The 19,571-nt window shown below is 39.7% G+C and overlaps 2 protein-coding genes across 2 annotated transcripts in view; one reads left to right on the top strand and one right to left on the bottom strand.

The window, feature by feature from the left end:
* tmem255b.L (transmembrane protein 255B L homeolog) overlaps positions 1-13,812 on the bottom strand; it is a 47,216-nt gene extending 33,404 nt beyond the window's left edge. Inside the window, exons 1-3 of the mRNA XM_041581285.1 lie at positions 13,800-13,812; positions 13,081-13,178; positions 9,326-9,428 (exon numbers count right to left, since the gene is read on the bottom strand). Of these exons, the coding sequence (XP_041437219.1) occupies positions 9,326-9,428; positions 13,081-13,178; positions 13,800-13,812 (214 nt within the window). The remainder of the gene's footprint in view (positions 1-9,325; positions 9,429-13,080; positions 13,179-13,799) is intronic.
* A 4-nt stretch (positions 13,813-13,816) lies between these two features.
* LOC108708419 (transcription factor 15) lies at positions 13,817-18,750 on the top strand. Its single transcript, XM_018247094.2, has 2 exons — positions 13,817-14,472; positions 18,151-18,750. Exons 1-2 carry the CDS (start codon positions 13,885-13,887, stop codon positions 18,181-18,183), a joined length of 621 nt encoding a protein of 206 aa, XP_018102583.1. The 5' UTR covers positions 13,817-13,884; the 3' UTR covers positions 18,184-18,750.
* The last annotated feature ends 821 nt before the right edge of the window (positions 18,751-19,571 follow it).

Consider the following 19,571-nt stretch of genomic DNA (forward strand, 5'->3'; position numbering starts at 1 on the left):
ATCATGAAGTGATTCTTGTGTGATACATTGGTAATGAGAAACATTTTTATAGACCATCAATTAGGACGAAACCAGCTGATATTAATTTGCACTGATAGGGGGAAGGATTGGTTCCTAAATACTGACAGATTTCAGCAGGTTTCTTAACTTTCCATGCCTTTTTGCACCTCCTTTTCTTCATGAGTTCAAAACTTATTCCCTGTGTCATTCCACTTTATTACACATAACTTAATTTATGGATTTATTTGTTTTGATTTCTTCGTATGTGTGGATTACTTGGGTTGTTACCGACATCTGGTATAAATTTATTGTCAATAGCCACATTAAAAATATATTTACTGAGAAAAACATTGACATGTTCAATACTTATTTTCACTGTTGTATACTGCAACTGAAAGAGGTGTGAAATGACGTTTTATGAAACAATGCAAGACAGAATGCATTGCTATTGCTCTCTGGTGATAATATCTTACATTTTATTACGTGTGGAATAAAACACATTTCTATAATGTAAAATTAGCACAAAATAATGCATCTTATTTGAAAAGCACAAGATCATATTGAATAATGCTATACCTAATCAGAGAAGCACATCTGTGTAATGTGTGTCGTCAGGCTCGGGAGAGACCAGGGCCCCATTTTTCCTACCTCCATGGCAAACTCCCCTACACATGTCTGCCCAACTACCCAATGCACTGAATCCAATGTTTTGCCAACCCCGCCTCCAGTGCACTACCCATCCACTCACCAGTGTGCCATCTACTTGCCTGTTTGTTCCTCCTTCTATTAAAAACTTGTGGGTGCTGGTCCAGTGGAGGGCAGGCCTGTGTCAGTTTGGCCCACAAAGGCTGGAGCTCACAAGGTTTTTTTCCCGGTGTCCCACCAGCCCAGTCCAACACTGTGCATCATTGTCAGAGAGGGAAATTGTGCTTTTGAGAAAGGGTCTTTTTACAGAATTTACAAAATGTAAAAAATGTTCTTTTAAGTCTCAAGTGCCCTGATGATGAAGTGGTTTTATAGCCAAAATGGGGTCAGGCCTAATTTCCTCCACGTGTTAACATTCACATATTGGTATTTCTGGCTTGGGAATTCAGTGTATTTTCAACCCAGTTCTCTTGATAATGACAATACTAGAGCCAGTGATATAACTACAGTGTGCCAGGCTCCCATACAAAAAAATTTTCAGGTGGCACTGCACTTTCCAACCTGCCCACATGTCTGGCCCACATGTCTGCAACACACGCACCTCATTCCCGTCCAATCCCCTTAAGATAAAAAGGTGGGGCTGAGGAGGGGAGTGTTCTACTTAACTTTAGAGAAAACAGACCCCATGGTCCGGGCCCCTCTGCTAACACGGGGTCTACTTCCTCTATTGTTATGCTACTAACAAGAGCAAACTGCCCTATGCACTTACCTCCACACATGCACATCATGTCAACTGTACTGTAAACCTTAGTTCCAGATAAATAGATGGTGTAGTTCCTCTTTACCTAGGCTTTACAATGTCTGTCACTTTCTGTCATTCAGTGCCAGAGTGGGGTGTCTGGGTCCCACTAAGGGCTGACACCTCAAGGGCCCACCACCCCAGTCAAGAAGGGCCCCCACTCACAACCATCACCCTCACCCACTACACATCTTCTTTTTCCTTGCCAGTAGAAATTCCCATCCCTCCGCAGATCCTGGGCAGGCACCGGGCCTGGGGTGATGGGTCCTATGAGGGACAGGGCACTTTTGGTTTTCTACCTATGTCCTGCAGGTCCAATCTAACCCTGGTTTCATCCTGTATAAAAGGATGACCTTTTTGAACACTGAAGTTGTTTTGCTCAATATTTTTCAGGCTTGGTTTTATAAAAGCTATGATTTTATTTCTGTGAAATGTATCCTTTATTTCATTTTCTGATGAGAATTACAAGAAACAAAGACAAGCTGCATAAAACACTGAGTAATATAGGCGCTGAGTCACAGCATCTGTCTCAGTTTACAAGCGGCCAGTAACACGGAGCCTACGTAGGATGTCAGTTTTGAGATTCCAGAGGCTGCCTTTCCCTACAGCCCACATTCTGCTGATTTGATACACATTTGGGGGGAAAGTCACTGCAGTAGCCCACTGCACACAGAGTAGGGGGGAAAGTGAGATCAATTACTGTTGCAAGCAACATTGAATATATATATTTCCTGAGGTGAAACCGAGCCTAGTTTGTAGCCATGTAAACATTAACAACAAAACTGATATGCCAAAGAAGAATGCACTTAGACAAGATAGCAAGTCTTCAGATAGCACCATAGGTTTCTTACTCCCCATATCTCATATTACCAACACACAGTACTAAAGTGGAAACTACTTTGCTGGTAAAAACCCTTCCTTCCTGGTTCCCAACACTTTAAAGCAATTTGGAAGCGAGCTTTTGAGGTATAAAGACCATGTGTACTGCCAAACAGAGTCTCATGTAGTGTTAGTTCACATAGGTTCTACCAAATAACCAATTAAAGCCCTTACTGGTGTGGCTTATGGGTAAAAAAAAATTGGGACACCTGCATTAGTGTTTGTATGTTTTACCTATGTCTATTTGGTTATTTGTGTTTCCTCCCATACCCTAAAACATGCTCTGTAAACAATCTCGGTAAAGCTCTGCATAGTATAATGTTTTTATATAAATGAAGGATGGGGGTTCTGTTATGGTATATAGATGGTATGAAGGATTATTAAAGTTTCAAGACTTTGGCAGCTTAAAGATTTGCAGATACAGTAGAACCCCAATTTTATGTAAAATCAGTCAAATGTGTTGAAGCAACTTACTGTAAGCTTCAATAATTCAAAGTATAACACACATGAGATACAATCATCTCCTGTGTTATTGACAAGGATTGAGGTGTGCAGCAGTAATGTAACAATATAGGGCAGCATGTGCTTTAGTTACTCTGAAAGTCAGAAGCACATCCTAATGCAAAAAGTGATTTGTGGGTGGCCGTAGGCAATGTATACCAACTCCAAATCAGTTGGAGGACCCAGGGCAAGATATGCATGAGTCTATTCAATAAAAAAATAATATTCACAGAAGACAAACAACTTATTTTTAGTTTCCTTTTTTGGTGTGGAGATCATGGTGATGGGGTGGTGACAAGGTGATGGGGGGTTCTGTTCTATATCACCTGTTTCAGGCTGAGTTCAATCACCATATATCAGAATCGGGGATCAGGGTATATGTTCTGAATTTTTTGTTTTGTTTGATTTGTATGCAGCACCAGCACAATCCTGAATTTAACATTTTAAATGCAGTGAATAAAATACAAGTTTCACAGAAACATACACTTATGTTGCCCTCACTCCTACCCCAGGGATTGCCAAACATGCCCATGGCAGATGGCTCAGTTTTAACTCCTTACTTACCAGGAACACCTTGATAATCGCCAGTTTTATGATTTCAAACACATCCGTTTGGTTTTTAAATATAGAATTTCAGAAGTTCTATAGAATTTCTACAAGTATACTGTATTTTACACATGAAGGTTACAATAAACTTTACTGGGTGGCCTTGCTGCTTACAGTACATTGTTATACATGATGCACAAATTTTACCTTGAATCCACGCTCCAATCTTTTATCAGTGTATGGTGACCTCTAGTGGCAATTATTGGTTTCATTTGGTTCCACAAAGTAAAGTAAACATCCCTCCCTGCCTATTTCAGGTTCTTTTTGATGCTTTACAAAAAAGAATGTACAGTGTCTCATTTGCCCATTTCATGAATTTATTAATTCTATATGTTTTTTTCTATTATTTCTCACACTGATGAATGCATGAAAATGATTTAAATTCAAAGTGTGTGCATTCCATTCAGACTCCTGATCAACAAGCATTTAGTATGGGAAATGAAGTCACATTCTGCTTTTAAATTTGCATGGAACTCCTATAGGCTTATGTTGAGCTGACCAGATAGGTTTAAGTTAGAACAAATGCAGATCAGACACCAGCTACAGACTGGAATCCTTCTGACATCTATATTCTCTGCACTGGTTCGGACTCCTGAATCATTGTAGGATGACTGAGACTTTCCTTTGCCTTTAAGCAAAACACAGTATTTGGGTGGAAATCTGCTTTAAAGTGGGCCTCTCCCTAGAGGCCTTGGCAAGCAGTGGGCTAATGACTTGGGCCCCTTGAGGGGAGGGCAATTTATGATTAATGTATATTGCACAGGTGCTTAGAATGACATTTTATTTCACCAGGCAAAAAATAAAACAATAAACAATAGAACATGCTTGACCACACTCCTCACCTGCAGACATACCCAGTTCTACCTTTGATCCACCAAAACCCCCCTCACATTTTAAGGTTTGTAAATTGAATTGTCATGTCTGTCCCCCACTCCAACAGGGCCAGGACACTCACCCGCCCCCCTTTCTTTTGGTCTGATACACAGGTCGACAGCATTGTGATGCATCTTACAATAAACTGAAAACTCTAGCAACCTCCTTTCTTTATTCAACATAATGACAGACACTTTAAGGCAGAATAACTAGACTTTCTTGTTACTATGTTACTTACTGCACTGTACAGAAACACCAAATGCAGGTGGAACACAACTTCATGTGGCACAGTGAGTACAGACAGATAGTGAAGAATGGGTTTAGATAATGAATTGCCTTGCATGGAAGGGATACAACAGCCACCACAGGAAAACATTATTGTGAAAGTCTGAAAGTCCTGTGTGACCACCACAGTCTTGTAGAGCGGCACAGTCTGTAATAATACCCCCATAATGAAAAATAATCAAGACAAAACAAGTAGAACTGTATTACCATTTGTATTACAGTACATAGGAATTCTTTGTGCAGCATAGTATAGTATACTAAGACGTATTTAGAATTTGTATACACGAATAGATAAGAAGATAGAAGTGCAATGTCCAAAAAAACCCAGAACAGTTTCACTTGCAATACATTTATTTTATTCCTGACTCCTACTCCTGAAACAATGTTGCAAGCCAGCTGATTAATGCTTTTTAGGGCTAGTCCACACGGGGAGATAGCGACGCGTTTGCGGTCGCGGCGACAAAGCGCCGCGACAGTCGCCGCGACCGGCGCAGGCGACAGTTTTGTATGGGCGCCTATGTAAAAACGCCTGTGCTAACCACACGAGGCGATGCGCTTTTCAACAGTCGCCTGAAAAAGCCTGGCGAGGCATTTTCAGGCGACTGTTGAAAAGCGCATCGCCTCGTGTGGTTAGCACAGGCGTTTTTACATAGGCGCCCATACAAAACTGTCGCCTGCGCCGGTCGCGGCGACTGTCGCGGCGCTTTGTCGCCGCGACCGCAAACGCGTCGCTATCTCCCCGTGTGGACTAGCCCTTAAAAGATCTAGAGGACGTCTGCCTCCTGCTACTTAGTTAAGCTGGGTTCAGAAAAGGCAAAGGTCTATCAAGTTCAACCGCTCCAAACAAACCCCATTGCACATACAGTGGCGGAACTACCAGGGGGTGCAATTGGGCCAGGGCCAACACCCCCTCAGGGCCCCCCGGCAGCTCGCGTACTGTCGATTTCCGGCCGCATCGGCCGATTTCGGGGCAAATAATCTGGTACAGAGGGGGGTGGGGGCCCGGCTGCACATCCCACACCAGGGCCTGCCCCCCTCCAGTTACGTTACTGTGCACATACATACACATACTTATGCCAACCTATCTATACAACAGGCCCAGGCTGAGCCAGCCAGGCGCCCTAAGCAACCCGGCCGACTGCTTCGCTGCCTTGTTTAAAAAGTCAGATCCAGAGAACAAAGAAGGATGAACAAACTCTGTTTTTAACTGTATTACTTTTAGATACTACATTATAAACTATTTAAAATGTTGTTTAAAGTTTATATTAAAGTTGCTTAAGATAAAATTCTCTCCCATTAAAAAACCCTCAAATCAGATTTTGGGTGGAAGACCCCAGTCTGTCCCACTTAAAAATTAGCAAGCTACCTGATTGGCTCTCTGCTATCCTTTACCTTCCCTTAAACTTTTGTGTAATTATTGTTCCCACTTTAATGTACTCATAAATAGCACCAGTGCTGGGATAATCTTTAAAGTAAACAGTTGAAAGCAACATTTCCCTGTATCTTGGAGTGGAAATTGTTGCACCAGTATAGCTGACTGCTAGCTGCACTGAATATGCTATTAGAACTATAGAATAGCTGCTATATAAATAAACCTGTAGAATTCCAGTTGGTCTGTTTGTGAAAAAAATAAAAAGGAGAAAGGTCTATAGTTTTTCAAGACTGTTATGTTTTAATCTGTATGCCTCTGGGTGCTTTATTTTTGGTTCATTGGTCATTTACAGGTGCAAGGTCATTCCAACAGCTGGACGTCTTGAACTAGCAGCCAAGATACCATGTATGTGCATCAGCTGTGTTGAAGCCAGGCATAAGAATTCACACTGAATGTTAAAATGGATTTCTGGAGTTGGTTTATGTATAGCTTTACAGCACCAGGGAATACCATGCTGTTATCTATCAGTGCTATCAAACTCAGTATTGAAAACAAAGGCAATATTCATCCAGACCTTTCTCCTGAGGTTACACTCACTCAGTTTGCAATGCAAAACTATTATTAAGTGCTATTCAAGGTAAACAGATACAGATGCATAAACTTACTTGACCAAGCCCCCCCAGTATGCAAAGCCCCCCTTTCAACCCCCAAATATACATTGTATACATTGGAAGGCAAGAAGCAGTATTCCTAATAGGCCCCGGTCCACTTATAGTCAGTATAGTTTGCACATTTACTCCTGATTGGCACTGATAGAATAGAATTTAATTCAGTATATTCAATACATGTATTTATAAAGTGACAATATATTCTAAATGTGCTGTACATTAAATGGGTGTATACATTAAACATACATAATTACATACAAAACAACGAATAACTGATACAAGAGGTGAAGAGCGCCCTGCCCAAAAGAGCTTACAATTTTAAAAGAATGTAGCATGCATCAATTTGTGGTACTCATCTAGTGAATAGTAGATTGCTGCTTCTCCTCAAAACAAGAAAAATAAGTAAAGGTAAAATCCCACAGGATACCTGGAGACAATGAAGAAGGGAAAGCAGTACCTTTTTTGAAGTAGAGAAGTGCAGATCCATGGTTACAGGTTTCCCAATAGACAAAATGGCACCTAACATGAATTTTATTTTACTTATCGTTTAAAAGAGAACTGATTTGGGTCAAGGAAACTTTAGTGCCCCATATGTGGAAAAATGATACCCCCTGGCATTCTTTCTCTGTCCTTTCTGATGGGGGAATTCTGGGAAATGTTGATCTGCTTCACCTGGAAAAGGAAATGGTAACCTGGTACAGTCCTTTGAATGCTGGATCTTTGTGATAATGTTGTCAGGAGCGCTGGGACTGGACAAATGTATACTTTTTGCTCACCCTGCCATTTCCAAACAGGGTCTCAGCTTTTCTTGCCCAATTTGAAACCCAGCATAACACTGAGCTCAGACATTACCTGTAGGTTACTGCAACATCTGCCCTGCTGCACTAGACAACCCGCTAAAGAGGATGGAGGAAACAGACGATGCAAAAATCACACAGATGTATTTCATGTGATGACAAAACTTTGTAAGAAGAAGTTGCATTAGCTTCAGCCTCCTCAGGCAGATCTGAATAATTCATGCAATGAATGAAGGGTTCATTTAAATATTTCTAGCGCTGCTAAAGTTTCAAGAAATGTTCATTTAACCTCTACATTGGCTACAACTCAAAGAAAGTAGACCACTTTCAGCCCTGATGAAGTGGAGGAGCTAGCGTCACAGATGTCAGAATAGAATCAGGAGAACCCTTTGAGAAGACAATTCCATAGAATTACATTTCCAAAGAATCATCTGAGTTTAATCTGGATTTGCTAGAGCCATACATTTTGATAAAGAAAAAAAATGCATTACCAGTACATGAAAACAAATGATTTATAACTTAATGATGTCACAATATCCATTCTTGGAAGTAAATGTTAAGACATGGAATTATTTCCTAAATGTAGATGCAACAATTAATGTCTAGAAAAACTACTCTAATAGAAGACGATGGTGTGTCTCTGCTAGACAGTTAGGAAGACAACATTTTTGTAAACCTCGACTGGGCACAAACTAAACAGGCTGTGACCAATTCTTGTCTGGCTAGTGCAACCATACTATAGTTGTTGAATCAGCGGCATAACTACTATACAGCATACTCTACAGGGGCCTGAAAGTTTGCAGGGTCTGCTGTATAGTTCTTCCTTCTCATGTCCTACTGCTGCTCTTCTTAGTGAATGGGAGCATAAAGGAGGGAGTGCCCATGTTTGAGTTTGGGAGTATAACTACATAAGTTCAAAATTAGATCAAATTGATGATCTCATTTTTGAGTTTTAGTGACAACAGTTTACTCCTTGGATATGGCAGAAACTCACTCGAACAATACATTCATAAAATGAAGAGAACAAGACTTGGAAGCTAAGCAGGCCTCAAAAATATCTTGGGGTAAAATATATTAATTTTTTTTTACTTATAATGGGATTATCAAGGAATTTCAAAGCGCAACTCGAACCTTAATAAATAACCGCCTTAAAGAGGTAGTTCACCTTTACATCAACTTTTAGTATAATGCAATTTGCAAGCATTTAGATCTTTGTCCAGCAGCTCTCCTGTTTGGAATTTTAGCAGCTCCTTGGTTGCGAGAGCCCAAATTCCATAGCAACCTGGCAGAGGGCTTTTGTGAGAAACTGGAAGATAATTAGGAGACACATCTTGTTAAGTAATAAAAAGTAATAATTACACTGGAGCCTCGAAAATCAATAATTTTTTGGCTGCTAAAAGATAAAGAAAAAGCTGTAATTAATTAAAAAAAAACAAAAGAAACAAGTGGAAACCAGTTGAAAATATACCAGTAATAGGACACTATATAATAATAACTTCATGGTAAAACTATTTAAATCAGTTTTGAGTTTGTTTTAAGCATTCAAATAGAGTGTGAAAGTTATCCAAAAGAAGGCAAATAATGCAAAAACTATTAAAAAGAAAAAAAAGAGGACCAATTGAAGTTGCTTTGAATTGGCCAGCCTATAATATACTAAATGTTAACTTAGGTGAACCACCCCTTTAAAAGCAGAAAGAAAACAAATCAATGTGAACCTTAATAACATAGTTATACAACAGCAGAATAGTCAGTGCTAGAATATCTCATATACCCTCCTGGCAGTCAGGAAAAGGGCAGTTTTTAGGGGCAGATACATCTATTGAAAATGTTCTTGATGTTTTACAAAAAGTTATTGACAAAAATCTTGCCTTTATTACTTTCAAAATCCATCACACCATACCTCCAAGCAAATGAACTGTTCCTCCTTGAAATCTTTCTCTATCTTTGGATGCTTTACTGAGAGTACTTTTGGAGCTGATGTTATTCTTAAAACAACATTCCTTCTAGCATTTACATCTGCTGTGTGTGAGTGGTGTGTGCTGTTTGTTGACTTGGAGTTCACAGGATCAAGCAATCTTCTACCTGGAAAAAAGTAGCGTTACACTCGAACATATATGTTTTACCTAAAAAACGTGAGCACAATCATTTGCTTTTCTTCAATCTGAAGGTTTGGGATAAACAAAAAGAGATGTTAAGCAGACTGCAAGTCATCAGATATGTGAAGAGCTTAGTGGAGTCCAGAGTATTTGGAAGTCATAGAGCCATTTCATTCAGTCAAAACTGATTGTAGTAAAATGGATTAGTCAATGCAACATGAAATTAAATGAAGTAAGCACAGTGCCTGTTAGTTAAAGCATATCATGCAAATGCTTCAGCATCATCCTGGGCTTCCAGAGCCTAAATTTTATTACCACTAGAGGATTTCTTAAGTGTGGGCATCAGCCCATCATGCAGAAAAAATATAACACAGCAGCTGCACACGCCAGTAAAGAGAATAGGGTGCTTAACAAATGTATTTGCTACAAATAGTGACAGAAAAACTCATGTCTTGTACACCTGGTTGATTCCCTGCCAGGCATCTAAGGAGTTTTCTGCACCAGCGCTACTTATTAGCATATTTACCCTCAGGAATTGTTTTTTCAGTCTACCTGCCCACTGTAGAACTGTATTAACCTTTTACATGTTACACAAATTTGAAACCTGTCACTGACTTATGAATTTCTGTAGATTGTATGGTTCTATGTTTCTGTAAAATCTTTCCAACATGGCAACACACAAACTCACATAGTGGCAAAAGTAGAAGGTCTTGACACTACAAAACTGGTGCTTTTGCAGTGGCATATGCTGGTTTGAAAATGCTCTAAGCAGCAGTGTAAAACTTCAAGCATTCTTTTGGCTTTACTTCTGGTGCATTAATACAGGGTCTGATGTGGTATGTCCTTTAGAAGGCCACACTGCCATATGGAATGACCAGGAAATAGAAAACTGACATAATTACTGAACTTTTCTTGTGCTGGGCAGGACCGCAACAGTGGCCATACATTACCCACCTATCACATAAATATGGTCCAGGTATCTAAGTATGTCAAAGCAAAAAATAAGTCCAGTTATTACAGATATGGGACCTGTTATACAGAATGCTCTTGGCCTGGGGTTTTCTGGATAAAGGATCTTTCTGTAATTCAGATCTCCATACCTTAAAGGACAAGGAAAGTGTATAAGATATTATAAGTCATCTAATAGGCATATCTGCAAACAGTTCTGCAGCATTCTAGAAGCTCCACAATTGTTATCTGTTTAGCTGTAGAAATTATCAAGTTATGAAACTATTGCTGAGTATAAGAAAAAATCCCATAATCCATCTCTCCTGTACTGAGACCAGGACAGCGGTGCGTTATAATTAATTCTGATCAGGAGTGAGCATATTACTCATTCAGCAGTAGTGTACAAAGATCTAGGGGGCAGATTTACTAAGCGGTGAATTTTCACCAACGTCAGCTTCGCACCCATCTCAACACTTTGCCAGGTGCAAATGTGCTCAGACTACGCCAATAAACTAAAATGCTGAGTTTCGGCCTGGACGCCAAACGCTGGTGACTTTTCGATATTGTTGCTTCGGCTGTGCTAGCATTTTATAGCGAAGATGTGCTAGCATTCTTTTGTGCCTAGCGAAACTTAAGGGCAGGAAATTTAAAGTTGTATGGAGGTCTTTATTATAAATTGCTGCAAATGGTTTAAGTTACCGGTTTATATTACACGTGTCCAGGGAACCTTAACAAAGGCAAGAGTTAATATAATGCCCTACACACGGGCCCACTGTAAAATGAATGTTCCATATGTTAGGAAAAAGATTTATAACTTAAAGATGTAACAATATACATTCTTGGAAGTAAATGTTAAATCATGAAATTATTTCCTGAATGTAGATGCAATAATTAAAAGTGTCTAGGAAATACAGGGTTATGGAAGATAGCTCATAGTACAAGTTGATCCAGGGACTAGTTTGATTGCCATTTTGAGTCAGGAAGACATTTTTCCCCCTCTAAAGCAAATTGGAGAGGCTTCAGATGGTCTTTTTTGCCTTCCTCTGGATCAACTGGTAGTTAGGCAGGTTAAAAAAAAGTTTAAAGGTTGAACTTGATGGACGTGTGTCTTTTTTCAACCTAATTTACTATGTTACTAAGTTAGAAGAAGATAGTGTATCTCTGCTAGACAGTCAGGAAGATAACATTTTTTGTAAACCATAACTGGTTGTAAAAGAAACTTGCATGACTCACTAAAAACTTGTGTATTATAAAAACATTGTACCTCTTTTGTAAAGTATGACCTGTATAAAATAACTCAGTCTTTGGCCTAATGCCTTTATATGGTCATGGATTGCCTCAGGGACTTAGAATATCCATGGATTTTACTAGTATATGGAGAATAAGAAAGTTGCAGCAATCTAGCAGAGGTAAAAATGGGAGGATAGCAATTGGTTTGTGCACATAAACTAATTTAGTAAATTAGCCGTTATTACATTTAATGAAACAGTTACATTATGAACACAATTGCTAGCATAATGGGCAAAACTGCATGTAGTTATTCATATTTAAAAGTTTTCCGCCAATGCACTTAACAACTTGTTGGAGGGGTTGAGTTGACAGCTTTTATTGGCCCCTGTCTGGCCAGTTTAAATAAAGATTTAACAAAATAAAAGACTTTAGATGAACATCAGTATTATAAAGCAGATCAGCTCTGGAGTATGTTACTGAATATATTATCTTTCAGTAAGTTGAAGAGGTAGTGGAGAGGAGGGGAACAGATATCACTGAGGGGAATTTACCAAAGAGGACAAGCAATAACATGGTGTTTTGTTCAGAGAGCAGCTGTTTGGCCTGTTATGTGCCAAAATTACAGTGTAATTGCACTGGTGCAAGCAGGCACAACTATCGGAATTGTGCTGGTTAAAAAACTGAAACCTGCACCACTGAAGAGTCTATATGAAGATGGGACATGGGCAAGCAATTATATGCCCTTCAAGTCCATGTTATTAAACTGGCATAACATTGAGTGACCTACAGGAGCAACATGCAAAGTGAATACTATACCTACCATAAGTTATTCTGTGTTCCTGAGTATGCTGAGCTTTGCTCCTTGTGCACCAAAGCAGGTGCAACCATAAAACTGGTGCACAGTATTACTATAGACCAGCACAGTTGTGCACATATTTTTTGCATATGGTAATGGTAAATGAGCTGTTGTGTACCTCAAACGACCTCCAGGAAACACGGGATATTATGGGTACTGATGATAAAAAACAGTTCCAATCACTTACTTTCTCGGCCCAATTTTCTTTTGAGTGCAAGTCCTTAAGCCTGTTCACAAAGGCTTCTTCATACCATGTAAATACATATCCATTGACAGCACTCCAATTTTCATTAAAACCGCATTTAATATTTGCAAAAATTTGCATAGCAGTACATAACATGGTGCAACATTTCGAGTGGCACTCCACTCTTTATCAAGCATACCAGGATACTCGAAACGTTGCACCATGTTGCTGTACTGCTATGCAAATTTTTGCAAATATTAAAGGTTTTAATGAAAATTGGAGTGCTGTCAATGGATATGTATTTACTGATGATAAAAGGCACTAGCTAGAAATTTACTTACCCAGTCATTAAAGTACTGGCCTACTACTTCATGTTTCATACAAGCAAAGCCAAACAGGGATTTAACATCTTTAGCATTTGTGTGTTTTGCTTTTAAAACTATTGGCAAATTCTCATAAAACAGATAAGATTGCAAGCATGTTTTTCATTGTTATGGGCATGCTGTTTTGCTCTATGTTCATGTTGTGCATTTCATGTTGCTCTGTGTGCCTTTACAAACTTTCAGTAGATGACCTGGTTAGAACATACTGTTTTCAGTTAGACATGCCAGACCATTACTAAGCCCCAACTTTCATGATGCCCCAATAATTACAAGGTATGCAGTATTCGTTGTTGCTATATGCTGCCACTCAGCTATATACTTTATATTGTACCTTTCTGCATCTACGGTGGCTGTGATCAGCAATATTCACTCACGCGATAGTATGTAGCCAAATATACATACATGCATATATGTGCTTATATGGTAAGTAACTTATGTAAAGGTAGGGTTGAATGAGGGATAAAATGCGTGTACCTTGATTTCTGTAGTTCATGAAGGTGACATTCTTGTGACTCTAGCTAAGACATCGCCTGTCCACTCTTTCTGTGGGCAAGGAAAAGCTTCTGTCTGTAGATGTTACACACAACATGACAACGGCAACAGGTGCACTGCTCAGGATGGTGCTGCGGCCCCAGTGTCTACAACTCTCTCCACCAACCCCACCTTCCTTGCCTTACCGAGCAACCACATGCTCAGGCTAAAAGGAGCAACCATTCAAAAAATGACTTGCTGAGGTGTCAGTGGATCAAGTGGAGTTGCTCGATGCTAACAGGTGCTGTTTGCCCACAGTGCATAAAAGTGATGGGGGCCCGGGGGATGGTGCTGTTAATGAAGACAGAGACACAGGCAACTGAAGTGGACTGCAGGACCATGAAGTGTGTGAGCATTAGCATGGGGCAACCTAGTGACTGCAACAATGGCCTGCTGTCTGACGCAGAGGACCTGGAGACTGCCAGTGACAGCTCTGACAAATCTCTGGGTGGGGGGGATGAAGGTGGATGCTGCAGCCCAGCAGAGGAGAGTCGAGGCAAGAGGAAAAGGAAGAGCAGGCTCTCTGGAGTCAGCAAACAGAGACAAGCTGCCAATGCAAGGGAAAGAGACCGAACACACAGTGTGAACACAGCCTTTACAGCACTCAGGACACTTATACCCACAGAGCCTGCAGACCGCAAACTGTCCAAAATAGAAACCCTGAGATTGGCTTCCAGTTACATATCACATCTAGCCAATATACTGCTACTAGGGGAAGACTGTATGGATGGACAGCCATGCCTTGAGTACAGAGCTTCTATGGCCAGTGCTGCCCCAAGATCCATCTGTACCTTTTGCCTGAGTAATCAGAGGAAACTGGTGAGTGGTGTCAAAGGCTGTTTGGGTCATGTCATTTCCTTTTTACTATAGCTCCATAACTGCAACTTTACAAATTCAGCTGGAACAGTGCACTATTACACTAAGATATTTAAGGACAGTATCTCGTTGCAAGCAGTGTATATTCACAAGTGCACTTGAATAAGAATGTGGAGCAAGTGACCTTCAGCTGTTGATGAAATCAACTCCCAGCATTCTCACTGAGGGTTACATATTAACACACAGCAGGCCACTGGTCTGTAGCAGTGATAACAGTTTGTTGGAAAACTGCAGCAAATGTTTTGTTCTGAAAAAAATAATATTGCTTTGATTTATAATTTATTTTAGTAGCTATTTCTGTTGTTTTTCTTCCAGCTAAATGTTGTCAGTTATCTCATTCAGATCAGTTCACTTACAATGGTAAAAAAAAGATGCATATGCATATTAGGACATAAGATCAAAGCTGGCAACTGCTTGGGGGGCCTAAAGGTATAGAGGTTTCAGTGGGGTCTTGAAAACGCAGAGTTATTTTTCCGCTTTCGGGATCCATTAATTAATAGTTATATCACTCTGTATGGATGAGCCCCTGTTAGCCTGTGCAGTATTCACCTTCAGCCTGGCCTGAGGACTGATATATTAATAAATGTTTGAGTTATTTCACTGTGTGAACATTTATCATGAACCCTGAGCAAATGCTGATGCACAAATATGGGTCAAGACCTACTTTTCTCTGTTAGCATTCCACCAGTAATTGTGATTCTGTCTTGTACACAGGGTGACAGTGCTTTATTAATACATAAGCCCTCTACCTGGTGGTGGGGTTGGGATTGAATACTGCTCCTTTCTAATGAATACTGCTCCTTTATAATGTTACATTATATTTAGGACAGTTAGGCTAATGGCACACAGGTCTCCACTGGCGTGTTTATACAAGGCACAGAATCAGTACACACACAGAGCGGATTTCAGAGCAAAATGCAATATTGCTCTGAAATCCGCTCTGTGTGCTGATGGGCTGATCCTATAACCTTAGACCTGTTGTTATTGAACTACAACTCCCAAAATACAAAGTGAGCCTCAGATCAGGTACTCGTTTTTGTTTTAATCCGGTTGGGAGCCCACCCAGGTTTGAAGAAATATTGCCTTACATTTACATTAATAAATGGTTATATTTGGTTCTAGCACCAATGAAGGGAAGAATAACATTGCACCTTATGTGTGCTATTACTGCTTAGTGTGTACTTGTGCAGACAGCAGCACTCCATGCTAGATTTTGTGTATAACAAATTTGCAATGATATAAAAAAAAAAATATAGTGATTAATCACATTGCAAAAAAAACATAAATATACTACACTTCCACATCTGCACTCAGAACAGCATGGAAATAAGCACACAATAGTTGGAATTAGGATTGTAGCTCAGCAAAAATCATATTTTACCCACAAAAGCAAATACTGAGCCCAAGGAATATATAATATTATAATTATTCTATTGTGATGTTAAAAAGAGGCCAGAGCAGTGACTTGCATGTGGCCCTTTAGCAGTCCAAGTCATACCAGGCAACAATGTTGTCCTTCACGGCATCTAGCACTTGCTAGCTAGCTACATCAGCATTGCAACCGTCCACTTGTCTATGACATTGTGGGAACGCTCTCAGGGGCAAATTCACTAAAGGACGAATCGCCTAACGCTAGCGTTAATTCACTAGCGTAGCGCATTTTCGTTAATTTGGCGAAATTTTGCGGCTACCCTCCTTCCCCCCTGCATTTCCTAACTCATGGCACCTTAACTATACAGTGGGCACATGTGTAGGGCAAAATAAAAATTTTATTTGCTGTTTTGAAGGTTTCCCAGGCTTGTGTAGTGATGCTACATATACCTCCATTGTAACTTCAATTTGGCGCCGTATGCAAATTAAGCATTGCTAGCGTAACTTTGCTTTGCTTGGCGAATTAACGTTAGCGCAACTTGGCAACCTTGCGCTTCCCCTGAGCGCAACTTCAGATTTTAGTGTATTTGCGTAGCACTAGCAAAAATACGCCTGGCGAAGTGTGGCGAAGCGGATGCTGGCGCAACTACAAATCTTAGTGAATTTGCCCCTCAGTATTTGCATGCATTGCCAGGTATGAAGTTGCAGTGCATTTGTGTGATTGGTGGGCAGTGATTTGCACGTGTTGCAGCCTGCAGCTTTCACTGATGACATTCACCAATCCTGCAAAACAGTAATTTTGCACAATGGAATTGCAAATGAAATACTAAGCAATGTTCCATTAACATTAATTAAAAACCTTCAATTGTTTTATAGTTGTTTGTAAATAGTACTGCAACTGAAACCGAATGTGTTTATCCTTTTCCGTTCTCTGCACTTACGCCTGTTTTTGACCCTTAAAAATATGTAGCAGAAGTTCTCCTTCAGGTATAATTCCAGGAGTCAGAAGCAGGAATGCAAAGAATATACACAGTCAGACAGATGATTTCAAAAGCAAATACATTTACAAATAACTTTAAAACCACTTAAACCATTTAATGAATGTATTTGGGATTAATGCTAATAATTAAATTTTTTCATTACACAAAAAGACAGTTTTTGGAGGAATCCCTTAAATAGCTGCTGGAGCAGTGCAAGTTGGGAGATACATTGGGGTTCATTTATCAACACAGGGCAAATTTGCCCATAGGCAGTTACCTATAGCAACCAATCGGTGATTAGCTTTTTAAAGCCAACTGCAAGTAGAACAATGAATGCAGCAATTTGATTGGTTGCCATGGGTTACTGCCCATGGGCAAATGTTGATAAATGACCCCCATTGTTGGGGTCAGATTGATGGACAATGGTTTTTAACCAGCATAATGACTTGTTTGTAATGATTATCTTTCATGAAGTACCTTAAGGGTTAGTTCAAGTGAGGAGATTCGGGGAGACTTCTGGGCGACAATCTCCCCGAACTGCCTCAGCGTGTTTTCCCATAGGCTATAATGAAAAGTCTCCTGCGCTAATGCACACGCGGCGATGCGTTTTCCACGCATCGCCACGTGTGCATTAGCGCAGGCGACTTTTCATTATAGCCTATGGGAAAACACTATGAGGCAGTTCGGGGAGATTGTCGATTGGAAGACGAGATGATTAGTCACCAGGCGACAAAATCTCCCAGAATCTCCTCGTGTGAACTAACCATTAAATAGGCCAAAGTGGATAACATCACTTTTTTTCTCTCATGACTTTTATAACATGCAGATTAATCAATTTGTCAAGAGATTTAATCACAAGTCTGCTGTACATATCTGCAGGAACAGCAGCCCTGTGATACCTAAAGACATCCACCCCCTGCCAAAGTTTCTGCTAAACAACTGTTTATGCCGCAAGAAAACAGCTTCTTCTGTACTGGCAGAACTACCAAGTACTGGGCTAATATTGGCCTCCAATTATCATGTACTAGTGCCTAACAAAACAGGGAAAAACTTGTGTAATTGTTTTTTTAGTGCCATTTTACTGCTCTTCCATTAGGCTTGTTCAGAAGCCCTATGACTTTATTAATCCTATAGACAAAGTTTTGTTTTATAGCTATTTTCCCCAGTGTCCCAATTTCTGCTGTGCTGCTCTTCTGTTGTAGTGTGTGACATTTAGTATATAAGAGATTTGTGTTCTAATTGTCCTGTGTGTTTTTTTACCCTCTTTCAGCACAGGGAAGGCGAGAAGCACTTGTCTATTTAAGGTGCATGTGGACACTGACTCAGATGAGCAGCTTGCATAATTCTTGCACTGAATATAGATCTGCTCTAAATATAGCTGCCCCGCACTCTTTTGTTTACACTGAACTTATGTAATGCAGCTAATGTGCTTTTGTATTTTATTTCTGAACAAGAAAGAAAGAAAGAGGTCAACAGTGTTTTACATTGGAAAAGAAAAAAAAAGTGCATTTAAGATACTTTGAAGCTGAAATAAAAATCAAAATGGAAAGTTGCACCTGGTGCTGTTGCTATTTTTTGCACAAGAAATGTTAAACCCGAGAATGATATGGACGGTGGTTAACCCAACGACACATGATGAAATGTGATCCTGGACACGAAGCGGCTTTATCAGTGTGTGTTGTCACAACACACTTTCACCTGTGCTTCTCACCAATAACCCTCACAGCACTCCCACCCGTGTTCTGATCACCATATTCAGAGCTGAGATACTTATACAGAAGGGACCATTAGCCGGCCCTTTAAAGGGTTTGTTCATCTTTAAATTAACTTTTAGTGTGATGTAGAGAGTGATATACTGAGACAATTTGAAATTGGCTTTTATTTTTTATTATTTGTAGTTTTTGAGTTATTTAGCTTTTTATTCAGAAGCTTTCTAGGGTGCAATTTCAGTAATCTGGTTGCTAGGGTCCAGGTTACCTAGCAACTATGTACTGATTTGATTTAAAGACTTGAATATGAATAGGAGAGGGCCTGAATAGAAAGATGAGCAAAAAAGTAGCAATAACAATAAATATGTAGCCTTACAGAGCATTTGTTTTTTTTGAAAGGGTCAGTGACTCCTATGTGAACGTTGGAAAGAGTCAGAAGAAGAAGAAGGCAAACAATTTAAAAAAAAAAAAAAGAATAAAGGCAAATCGAAAAGTTGCTTTGAATTAGCCATTCTATAAAATACTTAAAGTTAACTTAAAGTTGAACCACCCCTTTTAAAGAGTGGGATGGAAACTCAGGGTTGAAATATATTTTTGGCATGAGTTAATACATGATATCACAAACTTTCTTTACATTTAAGTCATTCTGAATGTATCTAACATGGCACAATCCTGTTATCATGTTATTCCACACTTTAACCAGCACCCTTCATCTGATTTGAAATACAACTCTTAAGACTTCATCAAGGATGCTAGGCGTTGTAATTACACAACAGCTGGAGGGTCATGGATTGGACAACTGAATACTATATATAGATGTGCTTATGTCATTTGAATGAATGTTTTATCCCAATATCAATGCCCCATTTATTTAGTAACACAATGACAGCATTGTTTAATACTCAGCTGTTGGCTGACACCACCTACAAGTTTGTAGGTACTGCAGGTTCTACCAAGTGCTGTCTCTTATAAAATAGGTTTT

The sequence above is a fragment of the Xenopus laevis genome, chromosome 2L, assembly GCF_017654675.1.
Source record: "Xenopus laevis strain J_2021 chromosome 2L, Xenopus_laevis_v10.1, whole genome shotgun sequence".
Lineage (NCBI taxonomy): Eukaryota > Metazoa > Chordata > Amphibia > Anura > Pipidae > Xenopus > Xenopus laevis.

Bases quoted from the DNA above. Each gene is read 5' to 3' on its own strand.
- LOC108708419 (XM_018247094.2), top strand. From the start codon at position 13,885: ATGCTAACAGGTGCTGTTTGCCCACAGTGCATAAAAGTGATGGGGGCC. The intron at 14,473-18,150 runs GTGAGTGGTGTC...ACCCTCTTTCAG, and splicing joins TGAGTAATCAGAGGAAACTG to CACAGGGAAGGCGAGAAGCA.